This window comes from Apostichopus japonicus, chromosome 11 (assembly GCF_037975245.1).
Source record: "Apostichopus japonicus isolate 1M-3 chromosome 11, ASM3797524v1, whole genome shotgun sequence".
Classification (NCBI taxonomy): Eukaryota; Metazoa; Echinodermata; class Holothuroidea; order Aspidochirotida; family Stichopodidae; genus Apostichopus; species Apostichopus japonicus.
The window spans coordinates 27075554-27090431 of NC_092571.1; the positions used below are offsets into that span (position 1 = coordinate 27075554).

A 14878-nucleotide genomic window follows, 5' to 3' on the forward strand; every position below is an offset into this window, starting at 1 on the left:
TACTTTAACAATCATTATAGTCACTGTGTACATTTGGTTTGGATAGTATTTTTAGCTTTACAAAGTTTACGGAAAACATTTTGCATACCAACATGTATGGCATTTCCCTGTCAGTTGATGTTAGCTTTGCAGAAATTTACTTACCATCGTTTTTACTTCTCCACAGGTGTTGCAAATGGGCTATTCCACACCAAGTGGTCCCAACATGGCAAAATTAGAAAGGGTTATTAGTTGTCTCTATTTGTGTATTTTGGAAAGTAGGTTGGTTAGACTTTCTTAAACTGTTAAAGTTTTCTTCTTCTGATTACTCAAACTTGGGTTATAGCAATGAGTATCCATCTCAAAATGAAGGTACATTCACAGTGAATTATCAAACAATAATTTAAAGTAGAAAAAAATCCTTAAATGAAAGAAAAGTACAAGCTTTCTTTATATGTGGCAGTTAAATACAGTCTGCTAATTTATTTAATAACACATTTGAACAAATTTTCTTTGTTACTGGCAACACAGATTATGTTAAAAATACCACGCTCAGGCTGTGACTTACGTGACAAAAATGAAAGCAAATGTTTTCCTCCAATGATATACAGTGTGCTAGAGGAAAGTGAGCTACAATTGAAAAGGTAGCTATAAAGGTTGATCTGTGATACCACCACTATTGATCAATTTAACAAACTTTAACAAATTTATGGACTCCGGAAATGTGTGACTTACGTGACGTCACGTAAGTCACAAAGGGAAGTGTAACTTACGTGACAAGTTAATTCTCAACACTTTCACACAGTTTTGAGGTCTTTTATTTTATAACAGGTATAAAACACCTTCCTTTATTATCAGAGATACCTACTCAGTTCTAAAATACAAAACAATATTTATAATGTTAAGTAAAATTGAAATGTAACATATAAGTGAATTGCAAAAAATTGGCTCAAACAGCTTAAACTTAGAACAGTATTACCTGTTACCTTAAAGTTCTTTAAATGTGAACTGCAGTCTTCCATGAACTGCACAAGGTGCTTCAGGGGGCACAATCTTTTTAATGATGTTTTCAGGCTGGTAGAAGATTTTATCTACTGTAAGCGGCCATTTCCATGTTGTGTTGGTGGCAGGCACCATCACACTGACCTCTGTGTCTTTGCCCTTTACATTTGTAACCTCTCCTGGGTACAGTACATCATCATATTTGACAACAACCCAATCACCGACCTTAATATGGAAGGTCAGAGCAGGAGGTACAACATAAGTAACTGACATTACTGGATCTCCTTGGGTATCTAATGCTGTTTTCCACACACACACCTTGCCACCTACTGCCTTTGCGACATGGATTTTTCTTACCCCAGGAATATCTAGGGTACCCTCCCAAGGATTTTTGCGCGAGATATTAGCCTTTATTTTATCATCATTTATGAGTTGGGTGTGCACCTGTGGCATCAACTTCTTCACAGCATTAGCAAAATCTTGGGCTGACTGAACAACAAGGGCATCTTTCCCCTTGCTCCTCACTTTGTCCCTAACTCTAGCCTTAGCAGCTCCTCCAATTCCATCCACCACACCTTTCCCATGTGAAGTAGCAAAGTACTTCCATGTGATGGGCCTATTGAGATCTTCAGAAAGGAGTGACAAAAACTTTCCAGTAATGTACTTGTTTTTGAACTCGCTTGAAGGCCCATCAGAGTAGATGATAAGCTCCTCCTCTGCTGAGAGCTGCAAGTCTTCAACTAAAGCTCCTACAAACGTGAAGACACTATCTTTGCCTTTGTCACTACTATCTGTGACAATCAGGTGTGAGCTACATTGCCCAGATGGATCATACACAGCTGCTGTGAACAAATTAACACTTTGCCGTGACCATAACGCAGATTGAATTTCGTTTTGGTATTCGCAGCTGTATGCCATTGCAAAATCTATCTGCAATACATAAAATCGAGGATCAGCCTTGTCTCTTTCAAATGAGTGAGACATGATTCGTTTAATCCGAACATGCTCCTGATAATCACTGAAATGGTTTATTAAAAGTTCCTTAAGCTCCCCGACACATCCTTCCCTTGTTTCTTGGAGAATTCTACCATTGGGATCCTTGGACCACTCCTTCCAGTGCACTTCATCTGCATCACTACAGGATGACAAATCCAACTTTCCACCTCTGCAGCAGTTCTCACATGAACCCCTCCAGCATGCAGAATTGAAGTCTGCAGGGGCACAAAGTATGTTCTCCCAAAAGTTGTCCAAGGTAATGTTCAGTGCAGTCAGTTTGAAAATGAAGTTTTCATGGATAATGCACTTACACTGGTCCATTGGTTGGCTTTTCAGTAGCAGAACATTTGTTGGACGGAGTGAGGCAAATTTTGAGAATCCTATGACAATGTCAGGGTTTTCTTGCTTGAAGAGAGAAAATAGCTCTCGAAGATACAAGGTTAGGTAATACTTCCTCATCTTCTCCTTCTTTCCATCAATCCAGACAGTTAGTTCATCTCTCATTCCAGGGGCAGTCCAGACAACATCAGCCCTGTAGTAGAAATTCTTCACCGCCTCCTTAACTTCCTCTGAAAGGGCACAATAACTACTTCTATTTCCTAAGTTGCATTCCATTTTTTCTGCTAAGTCTACCCCATACTTCTTGGCAAGACCGCATACAACTGCTAGCTTTTTGTTAGGTGATGATGGCAAAGTTTTATAAGTTCTTTGCACAGCTTTTCCAAAACTCTGGGGGCTTTTGAAAGGTTTTCTGGGGAAGGTGATAATTTTCAAGACCTGAGATTCTGCCTTTTTTCTTCTCCAGGCTCTCATTTTCATTCGTTGGTCTTCACGTAATTTATTACGTTCTTCTTCCGACATCAAGTCTCGCTGCCTTCGCTGCAACTTTGATATTCTTGTACTCTCCTTTTGCTTGTAGTTTGGGTCAGAAGCAGCTTGCCTTTGACGCAATTCTTTCATTCTTTGAGCAGATGATTTCGGCATCCTCAGAAACCTACAAATATACAAAAAGCATCATTGTATTGCCCAACCATAGTTTCAACCCAATTATTAATCCAAATTTCCAAAAAGTGACTATAATGTTACCAAAAAAACTTTAAAATATAACCAAAGAGGTAGAAATGCAAATTCATTAGAAATATTCTGTATTAACTAGTCTAGAAAAGAAACTTGATTACTCCTAATTAAAAAAGTAGTAAGCTATTACATAAGTTGAAATATTTCGCAGAACTAGTCTATAGTACTTTCTATGTACAAGTGAACTTACTTCTAGATATGATCTCACTCTGTGACTTTAATCACTTAAAGCAACATGACAACATAATTTAAAGCACCCATAAAAGGAGTTTCATGCACAATGTGACTGCATATTTTATTTTTAGGCTTACATTTATTTTGCACCAACAATTAAAATTCTTCCAGCAACTACTGTGATAAGCTAGTGTACAATGAACTGACATGTGCTCTTTCTATCCACTATTTTTATTTGTAATAGCCCCCTCCTTCTTGCCCCAGCTCAATATAATGAACTTGTAAACATGTCCTAAGCCTGTGTTACCTTTTATCTTGAAAACAGTGAGAGGAAACTGAGCAGTTTCACACGTGTGACTTACGTGACAATTGTGTGTGACTTACGTGACGTCGCTAATTTGCATATGACTATTGGTATAAAAAACATATCAATTAAATTTTACCTTGAAGTTCTTCCTCAATGTGTCCTTTTAAAGTATAATAGGCAACTTACCATATTTCTTTGAATACTTCACAGGATTAATTGATTTCCTTCAAAAAGTTGAAATTCTTCATTTCTCTGCGTGACTTACGTGACACAAGTTGAGGGCGCTATAATTCGCAATGGGAAAGCATTAATGTTTCGCAGTGGTGACAGAATTAATTGTGGGTTTTCAAAGTTCAAGAACTATAGGCTTCTGACTTGACTATAGACTTAAACTGAACTAGATATTGAAAACAAGTGTAAAATTTCTCTCTGATTTGTGACTTACGTGACGTGGAATGGCCCAAATATTGACATAGAAAATCTAGAAGTTGGTCGGAAGTTGAGAGAAGTGAATGTGTAATTTCTCACCAAACTAAAAGAGGCTATGTTAGAATTTAACAACCACAATATCAACCACTGACTGTTATAGCAACAACTTTGGAAAACTTGGAGAATTTTTCAGAACCCACGGTGAGTAATCAGCACTTGATTATTAAGTGATTTTTATAATGGAGTGCTTCATAATTGTTTATCAAAAACCATGCAGCAGTGACTGCTTGTGTGTGCATATGTGAGAGAGCTCTAGATGCCTTAGCTCAAATTTTGAAAACTTTGATAATTCAACAAGTGCAATATGCATGAAGTTCATACTTGGTAGAAAGCTACCCCTTAGCAAATTCTCAGCTGCAATTGTTATTTAATTGCCAGTGGTCAACAGTTATAAACCCCATAAATGACCTTACTGAAGTAAAGGTTAAGTGAAATTAGTATGCTTATCCCTCAATCGAGTGCTTACCACTTGCTGTTACTTAGTACGTAAAAAATTGTTTGAGGTCCACACCACCTAAAAATCTGAAACTTTGTTAACAGGTTATCTCACCATGTACAGCTTACATATAGTTCACACTTTGAACAATTACAAGAATGTATTCGGTATCTACCACCTTAGTAAATTCTTCACTGTTATTGCTTTGGGAGGGGCCAAAGGTCATATGAGATAACCAATGGTCTAAACCTGAAAACTCTGTGAATGAGCTAAGTCAAAGAATAAAGCTACATAGAATGTCAAATTTGTTCCTCTGATTGAATACTTGCCATCTATAATGTTAACTTTTTTGAGGTCAAATGTCATTTGAGGTACATTTTAGTTAAATTCTGAAAACATATCTCACTAAGTACAGCTTGCATGAAGTTAATGCTCAGTATGAAGACACTCTTAGTAAATACTCAGCTGATAGTGTGTTGGGAGAAGTCAAGGTCATTTGAGGTCACTAGTGGTCAACAACTGACAACTTTTCTAGCTGAAGAAGTGAAGTTTTGGTAAATTTCAAATTTGATAGGAATTAAGCATTTGTCTTCTTTTTTTTTGGCTGTTTCGGTCAACGTCACTCAAGGTCAGTTAATTTCAGTCTGAAAAACTTCTTGAACATGGTACCTCACCATGCACATGGCAATATTAGCCCAAGACAAGAAGAACAACATGAACAGATCTTTTACTTGACATGTGGATTCCTACATACATCATAATATTAAAAACCTTTGAAAACATGATAACTCAGGGTTGTCCACACCATATCTTTGAGTACACATTTAGTTCTCCTTTGCTAATAGTTGCAAGAGATTTTTTTTCCATTTCACTGTGGATCCCATGTACTCAGTAGAACTCTCCCCTCCAATGCCCTACAATAACAATAGGCAAAGGAATCACTAAGCCCTGTGGCTTTCTGTTTGCATGTCAATTACACCTGATCTTTGAGGACAAAAGTCTGACATTACGCTACTTTGACTTAAGTTACTGATATATTCATTTTCACATTTTGTAACAAATTTTTCTTTCAGGCAAATGGATACCATTATGAAGTTATTGGTGGCATCCACAATCTGACAGCCTGTAAGGAGCTGAGAGAGAGAAATCCATACAAGAATGTAAAGATACAAAACTTTGGTTAGCAAACAAGCACATCAAAATAGGGGAAACCAGGCATCAGATGAGCATTGAGGTAAAGGTGACTACTATGAATTTTGTTTTTATAGAAGAATTTTTGCCGAGCAGTTATTCATCTCATTCCTCCATATTGTATATTCAGGTTGCAATGACCTATGCATTAAGACATTGAAAGTGTGTATGGAAAGTCCTTGTCTACACATAACACATAACTTTGTGTTGTGCACACAGAATCGCTCTCTTACAGTATGTGAATTTTCAAATAATTGTTATCTAATCACTCTCATAGGAAGGATTAGGTACAATATTGTAGTTCCTTTGCAAGTTGGACCATTAACAGTATTACGCAACAGTTGCCATGGTAGTGGTTAGTTTTCCCAATAGGGGTCATTCATTGTGGGGTATTGCATGGTCACCGGAAGTGTTTGACTGAGGGAGGGGTAAAAGTTGTCTGTGTGGGGTGTCCAATTTTATGTCAAACAGTCCTCTTCAATGACTGGGTTGATTTTCTTAAAACTTGGTATGAAGGTGTTTTAGGGTTAAAGTCTATGTCTAGCAGACCCCTCCCCCCCCCCCCCCCCAGAAACATAGGTCAAATGTCACATCAAATTAAATTCAATGTTTTAATTCAATATTACTCCAAGGGGACACATTACATTCAAATGGAATCTTCACTTGTATAATGGGAACAACATGTAGGCTACTAATACAGGCAGAAATGTGACCTCTGTCATAGTATTACTCAGATTGTAGAGGACAGCAGAGTGATAGCACTGCAATCATATGACAGTATAGTTCTGCTAACTTATCATATCAAAAAACATTTGCAGTCTTTGTTCATTTGTTTTTTTACTATCAATGCAACAGATAAAAAATAAATAAAATGGTTAGACTGTCAGTGTAGAATAAAGTTTTATTTCTCTCTTTTTTTCTGAAGATGACACAGAAATGCTCACACTGAGTCTGTTTGGTCTGGCCATTGCGTTCAAGAGGAAAACCATTGCAAGGAAACTGATGGGATGATGGCACAGAACTTAATGTGACTATTGTTGCTAGGGATGATCCTAGATCACAGAGGATGAAAAAAAAGTTTATAGCACCGATTAAAAGAAGCCTATTGATTTTGGTGAAGGTCAAAGGTCATTTGGGGACAACAGGGAGGTTAATTGTCTTGTAGGGTATATGTGTTCAGGAAGTGGCAATACTGAAACAGCCACATGGTCTTCTACTCTGCAAATCCTAAAATGCTTGTTTTAAGTGTGTGTGAAATAAAAAGGGGGGGGGGGAGGGGGGGTAAGGTTACAGTGACTTTCTCTTATTATTGTATTTTTTTGGTGAAAAATTATTAGTAGGGGTATCAGTATGCCCATTAGAGCAATCTGAGAGTCTGAATAGTACATCCTTCAGAACTGCATTGTAAGCCACTTATTGTTGTTATTAATGATGTAATTTCTTATTGCTAACTGACACTCCGAGCAGTAGGGGGTGTATCGGTACGGACTTCAGAACTGCATTCTTAGCCACCTAATGGTGTTATTATGTTATTTCAGAACTAATGGTGTAACTTCTTGGTGCTAAATGACACTCCAACCATTAGCGGGGCGTTTTGGTACACCTCTTAGAACTGTATTGCAAGCCACTAAATTTTGTAACTTCTTGTTGCTAAATGACACTCCAACCAGTAGTGGGGCGTATTGGTACGCCCCTCAGAACTGTATTGCAAGCCACTAAATGTTGTTACTTCTTGGTGCTAAATGACACTCCAACCAGTAGCGGGGCGTATTGGTACGCCCCTTAGAACTGTATTGCAAGCCACTAAATTTTGTTACTTCTTGGTGCTAAATGACACTCCAACCAGTAGCGGGGCGTATTGGTACGCCCCTTAGAACTGTATTGCAAGCCACTAAATTTTGTTACTTCTTGGTGCTAAATGACACTCCAACCAGTAGCGGGGCGTATTGGTACGCCCCTTAATGGTGTTAGTTCTTGGTGCTAAATGACACTCCAACCAGTAGCAGGGCGTATTGGTACGCCCCTTAGAACTGTATTGCAAGCCACTAAATTTTGTAACTTCTTGTTGCTAAATGACACTCCAACCAGTAGTGGGGCGTATTGGTACGCCCCTCAGAACTGTATTGCAAGCCACTAAATTTTGTTACTTCTTGGTGCTAAATGACACTCCAACCAGTAGCGGGGCGTATTGGTACGCCCCTTAGAACTGTATTGCAAGCCACTAAATTTTGTTACTTCTTGGTGCTAAATGACACTCCAACCAGTAGCGGGGCGTATTGGTACGCCCCTTAGAACTGTATTGCAAGCCACTAAATTTTGTTACTTCTTGGTGCTAAATGACACTCCAACCAGTAGCGGGGCGTATTGGTACGCCCCTTAATGGTGTTAGTTCTTGGTGCTAAATGACACTCCAACCAGTAGCGGGGCGTATTGGTACGCCCCTTAGAACTGTATTGCAAGCCACTAAATGTTGTTACTTCTTGGTGCTAAATGACACTCCAACCAGTAGCGGGGCGTATTGGTACGCCCCTTAATGGTGTTAGTTCTTGGTGCTAAATGACACTCCAACCAGTAGCGGGGCGTATTGGTACGCCCCTCAGAACTGTATTGCAAGCCACTAAATGTTGTTACTTCTTGGTGCTAAATGACACTCCAACCAGTAGCGGGGCGTATTGGTATGCCCCTTAATGGTGTTAGTTCTTGGTGCTAAATGACACTCCAACCTGTAGCGGGGCGTATTGGTACGCCCCTTAGAACTGTATTGCAAGCCACTAAATTTTGTAACTTCTTGTTGCTAAATGACACTCCAACCAGTAGTGGGGCGTATTGGTACGCCCCTCAGAACTGTATTGCAAGCCACTAAATGTTGTTACTTCTTGGTGCTAAATGACACTCCAACCAGTAGCGGGGCGTATTGGTACGCCCCTCAGAACTGTATTGTAAGCCATTAATGGTGTTTCTTCTTGGTGCTAAATGACACTCCCTTGCAGTTGTGGGGTGTATTTGTTTCACTGATTCACTTTTGTACAGGGACAAGAGGTATTTTTCTTCCTTTATTCATGTAAGAAATTAACCTACTAAATTTCAGTTTATGGTCATGTAGATAAAATATAACATGAAATACATAAGTTGGTACAAACAAAGAATAATTTTCTGATTGTGTTATTTTTTGTCTCAAATTTATGTATCTGCAGTATGATTACAATGCATTTGCCTTTTTAACTCACATTTTGAAGGTTTAAAGACAATGACAGTCATAGCGTAGATTTTTCCCTTATATATACCATATTTTTATACCCGAGAGCAAACGTCATTAAAAGCAATATAATTTCTGGTAAATTTATCAATGTTGAACAAAAAGTTTTTTTTTTCTTGGATAAAAGTCAGGTTTAAATAGTTCCTAGAAACCCTAAATGTTTCCTAGCCTCTTATACCCGAAAAGCTAGATTCCTTAATCCTTTCCTCATTGACTGCTTAATAGTTAAAGTAATATAAAGTCAAATGAATACTTACCGAAGTAACGTTTGTAGCAGTGTTTGCGTCCCTTTGAGCTTGACATATATGTGATATTGAAATATAAGCCAATAGAACGTTTGTTTCACTGAAGGGGACGCAAGTAAAGTTTATAACAGTCAAAACTCCTTTTCACTTTAATTTAACTCATTTTTATAACTATTATAAACAGGCGTGGTTACTTTTACGAGAATACAAGGAGGGGGTGGGGGTGTCCGTCGAACTGCATGTAACACTGTTTTTATTATTTACTAGTTTGCCAAGGAAACTTAACAAGTTTACTCAACAATTGTAGTGATATAACCATATACAAACAATGTAGTAAACTACGGTAGGTGTTATCGGGGTGACGCGATCGTGTTCTTATGTAAATATAACATATTGTGTAAGTAAATAAAGGAGAACTCACCTGGAAATATTAGACAATGGAAAAGACCAAATAGTCATTTCATTATTTGGGGTGGGGAGGGTTTCAGAAGCCACATTACCTTGTATACCATGTAACCATTGATCACCCCCAGTTCATTCGATCCAACCCAGAAAGTGACAGAGAAATTCGAATTTTTATAACTATGTAAAGAAAAACTCAGTGGGGAAGTTAAGACAATGGAAAGGAGAACAGGTTTATGGTTGGAAAGGGATTAAAACCAGTGACCTCTGGGTTACAAACATTTCTTTTTTGTCTTTGGAACCTCTAAAAGCCCACGTATGGTACTCTCTGGCTTTCTCTAGCTGTTGTGGACAGGTTTATTTTGAATTCCTGTTTGATTGGTATCGGGAGATTTTTTGTTATCTATTTCTTAAACGGGCAGACTTAATTAGATGTTTCTTTCGTCAGTACTTGTAACGCCAATGTCTGGGTATCAGTTCCCATATTTTATATCAGTTCCGTTCCCAGCTATTCGTCATTTGGTCAATTGCTATTCGATTTGCCCATATTTCCTGCAAAGTTAGCAAATGAAGCCATTTTCAATCTGGGAAGATCGTCTTTCCAAGGGGTAAACAGTAGATCGATGTTAGGACTGATTAGCTTTCTTGAGACCGACTGCAGTGACTGGCTGACAACGTTTAAAAGATTAATCCAACAAAGTGACAATTTCTGTTATAATTACAGTTTGATATTCTGATATTACAACTCGTATTATAAAATGATACTTTCTATTTGGAGTTGGACGTGATTGTTATTCTGTAACAAACACTGAGCCTTGAAATAACGAATCGAAAGCCCGATAGATTAAAATTTGTGAAGAACAACTTGCAACAGAAGGATCAATAGTTGGCCCTAACAATCTCTTTGAATAATCAAAAGTGAAAGGTTCCAAACATGTTGTTATAACCGCACACAATAAAAGTGTCAATAAAATATTCTCAATTCTCATTGAATCCATATTGGTCTTCAGCCGTGTGATGATACTAACAAATTAGGCTATGTACCTCCAACAGAAAGGACAAAAATAATACACGATCAAGATTATATCATATCTATAGTTGATCATTTAAAAGAGCTTTTTAATGTCTCAAATTGAATAGATATCTTCAATGTATGTATGTATGTTATGCATTATTCACATATCGATGGAAGTTAAATATGCATGAGTAGTAGGAGCCGATTGAAAGTTGTGTTAAGGGTGGGACAGAAGTCGGTTTTGAGTTGTAGAAGTTCCCTTGGCACTATTTCAGTTTTGCACAAGCTGTGATGACCTGGACGATAAATTGGGAATTTCAACTTTTCCTATCCACATCTCGATTATACCTGTTCTTGGAATTAATTTATCTTGTCCTTTTTCCTGAGTAACTGCCTCCTCTTGAAGTAGCACTTCTTCTATCAAGTAATTAGTATTATCTCAGACAAGATTAGAAGTATATCATCTCAAACTTCGATTAGCATTATTTTTTACATGAAATTTAATAATTTTTGTGAAAAGACGAAAGTTTTACGAACATTTAATAATTTCGAATTATCGCCCCAAGCTTCTACTTACTATTTCAGTTCCTCTTTTTCTCAAATGATGATATTTTTTAACTCTAATTTTTGACATTTATCTCAACATTTCTACTACTTCGTTTGGAATTTTTATTTGTAGAAATTAAGGCATTTCATTCACAAACTGTCGACGTATTACTCATATTTTACATTTTTTATTTAACATCTAACTTTCTTTCAAATGTTCCACTATTCAATGTAAAAACTGAGACTGTTTATCTCCTCAAAGTCTTAAAATGTTTCTCATGATTGCAATTGGATTATTGCAATTAGTTACTTGTTTTTTAATGCCGTAATTTCGACTCTTGATGTGCTCGAAATTTTGCGCAAAACAAAATCATTGGTGAATGATGCTATGCTGATAGTAGAATGCCTCTTGTTCTGTTGTTATAAAATTGGAAGAGTGGGAAATGTCGAGAAAGCATTTCCTGCCTTTACTCTGATCAGTGCTGGCTCCCCTGCACCCGTCCCTATACTAGCCTATACTATGTGATGCTAAACTATCTGATATAGCCCTACAATATTGCTTCAAAGTGAAGCTAGCCTACAGTGCTTTTAAAAAAAAATCAACGAAACATTGATGCCCATAGCTTGTTTAACAGTTATAGTAACATAAAGTGGACTTACCGACGTAACGGTTGAAGCAGTATTTGTGTCTTTTTGAGCTTGACAATATGATATTGAATGTATATAGTTCAGTAACTAGAACCACACTAATATCGTAGGCGGAAGTGAGCTTATTACAGTTACAACCTTCTAGCCGGCTTGCCCATGTTTTCTGCAAAGTTGACAGATGAAGCCATTTTCAACCTGGGAAGCTCGTCTTTCCAGGCGTGAACAGCAGATCGATGTTGGGACTGATTAGCTTTCTTTAGACCGACTGCAGTGACTGGCTGACAACGTTTGAAATATTAATTCAACAAAGTAACATGTTCTGTAAAATGATATTTTCTAATTGGAGTTGGACGTGATTGTTATTCGGTTCCAAATGTGCAGTGTGGCGCTGTTTAAGTAATGAAAAAAATATGTAATGGATTTTCCCAAGACGTTCTCAAGAGGTCAAATTGGTTGAAGATACATTTAATTAAGTTTGATGGTAGCTATTAAACATTGTGGGTCGCCCTAGTGTCTCTTCGTTCAATGCAAATCATTCAGACTTAATTCAAACGTAATTTAGTTTCAGAGGGGAATTAAAAGTGAATAATATTTTATCCATTATACACTAAGCCTTGAAAATAACGAATCGAAAGCCCGATAGATTAAAATTTGTGAAGAACAACTTGCAACAGAAGGATCAATAGTTGGCCCTAACAATCTCTTTAAATAATCAAAAGTGACTGCATATGCTGAAGAGAGGGCTAGATCTGTGGAGGGGGGGGGGGGGGGGGAGCAGTAGTACATCTGGAGTTAGGTTGGGCAAAAATGAACTGTAATTCACCTCAATGCGTCCACAACTGAATGCACCAACTGACAGGGACTTCGATTTGTTTCCAGGGTTAGCAGGGCAAACTTACCAATTCAAGTTAATGTAAGAAAATACAATGGGACACAAGCATACTCAAATTGGCTGTACGATGTAACTAGTTCTTTCTGTTATATCTTCATGACGAAAATTAGATTAGTTACATTTATTTTAATAATTCATCAACACGATTAATAAGCCAGTTCAGACTTTCTAATGCACATGGATGTACGTCATTCTGCTCGTTGGTAATACCTTTGCAGATTTAACTCAAAATCAGTAAAGTAAAGTTGCGCTGAGGTCAGCGCCTTGTGCAACTCAATTACTAAGTTTATGATAACATGTGATTCATAATTTAAGGTAATCCTTGCCGCATATGACTAAATATGTCAGAATGACTCGAAAATGAAGTTGAAAATGAAACTTGGAACTACAACTTTTTTTAAACTCCTTTTTAATTTCTAACTACAGTTAACAGACTTTTACAGCATATAATCAATCGATCGATCAATCGATCGATCCATCAATCGATCCATCGATCGATCGATCCATCCATCCATCCATCCATCCATCCATCCATCCATCCATCCATCCATCCATCCATCCATCCATCCATCCATCCATCCATCCATCCATCCATCCATCCATCCATCCATCCATCCATCCATCCATCCATCCATCCATCCATCCATCCATCCATCCATCCATCCATCCATCCATCCATCCATCCATCCATCCATCCATCCATCCATCCATCCATCCATCCATCCATCCATCCATCCATCCATCCATCCATCCATCCATCCATCCATCCATCCATCCATCCATCCATCCATCCATCCATCCATCCATCCATCCATCCATCCATCCATCCATCCATCCATCCATCCATCCATCCATCCATCCATCCATCCATCCATCCATCCATCCATCCATCCATCCATCCATCCATCCATCCATCCATCCATCCATCCATCCATCCATCCATCCATCCATCCATCCATCCATCCATCCATCCATCCATCCATCCATCCATCCATCCATCCATCCATCCATCCACCCACCCACCCACCCACCCACCCACCCACCCATCTATCCATCCATCCACCCACCCACCCACCCACCCACCCATCCATCCATCCATCCATCCATCCATCCATCCATCCATCCATCCATCCATCCATCCACCCATCCATCCATCCATCCATCCATCCATTCATCCACTCATCCATCCTTCCATCCATCAATCCATTCATCCATTCATCCATTTATCCATCCATCCATCCATGTATGGACAGATTAAGGTTCCCTAAATCAATGCGTTATCGACTAAGCATACATTTGCCCAATAACTAATACTTACAATAAGTTTGTTAGTAGCATTTGATCTCATATTCAAGTTTACGTCCAACAGGCTTGGATTTTGGTTTTGCTCTTAATAGAGAGTTGGTAATGCTGTACAGTGTTTACATGACATGATGTTACACACAGATAAGCTTAGCGATTGAGCGGTCCTTCAATTTTATCCCTTGTGCTTGTAATGGTTGAAACAATAACACCTCGGAAAATGTCCTGGGCGGGAGTTGTACTAACTATAATGTTTATATATAATGTTAATTAATCCCAGTATATGCTTTTCTCAGAAGATTACCTGAAACTTCTATTAGTTCAGTGTGCGGATGACACGTTAGTGAATATGGGTCATAGCGACAATTATCGAAAAGTCGTGATGAGATGCTTCGCTTTCAATATTTCTCACACGGTAAGTGTGGCTGGTTCTCGATGTATCAAGGATGTTAAATAAAACTGTACATAGGAATCATTAAATGTGTTTCTTTGTTATTTTCGTCGCGTTGAATATAGTAAAAGCAAAACTCCAAGATATATGGCAGTTGATCATGGTAATATAACTTATAACTTGTACATGTATAGCCTACAATATATTCCTTCCAGTGGTAGATTAGCATTTTTTTCCCAAAAAGGTAATCTATAATGAACCCTTGTTCTTTGTGGTTAATTGATAACTTGTACAAATATAGGAAGGTGATTTCTCGAATTAAGCACAAACGGGATCATCTGTACAATAATTGTGGTACGCAAAAGCATCATATATTACTGTGCTGAGAGTATTCATCATTCAGGGATTATCTCAACAATCAATGCATAATTTCGTTATTGGCATATCCGAACAGGGAGATTGTCGTCCACGTGACATTATATTGTTTTTATATCAACTTTTGCATAAATGTAAATTCAAATCATGTCATG

General features: G+C 38.0%; 1 protein-coding gene and 2 long non-coding RNA genes across 3 annotated transcripts in view; 2 read left to right on the forward strand and 1 right to left on the reverse strand.

Annotated features, from left to right (window-relative positions):
• Positions 1 to 182: 182 nt before the first annotated feature.
• LOC139975532 (uncharacterized) lies at positions 183 to 3991 on the reverse strand. Its single transcript, XM_071983530.1, has 2 exons — positions 3722 to 3991; positions 183 to 2971 (listed from the first exon to the last, which is right to left on the reverse strand). Exon 2 carries the CDS (start codon positions 2959 to 2961, stop codon positions 967 to 969), a length of 1995 nt encoding a protein of 664 aa, XP_071839631.1. The 5' UTR covers positions 2962 to 2971; positions 3722 to 3991; the 3' UTR covers positions 183 to 966.
• An 11-nt stretch (positions 3992 to 4002) lies between these two features.
• LOC139975557 (uncharacterized) overlaps positions 4003 to 14878 on the forward strand; it is a 466508-nt gene continuing 455632 nt past the window's right edge. Inside the window, exon 1 of the long non-coding RNA XR_011795777.1 lies at positions 4003 to 4165. This is a non-coding gene — a long non-coding RNA (uncharacterized lncRNA). The remainder of the gene's footprint in view (positions 4166 to 14878) is intronic.
• Positions 4291 to 8800, forward strand: LOC139975563 (uncharacterized). Its single transcript, XR_011795784.1, has 2 exons — positions 4291 to 5694; positions 6577 to 8800. It is a non-coding gene; the product is annotated as an uncharacterized lncRNA (long non-coding RNA).

What these genes read in the sequence shown, in the direction of transcription:
- LOC139975532 (XM_071983530.1), bottom strand. Translation starts at nt 2,961, where the DNA reads ATGCCGAAATCATCTGCTCAAAGAATGAAAGAATTGCGTCAAAGGCAA.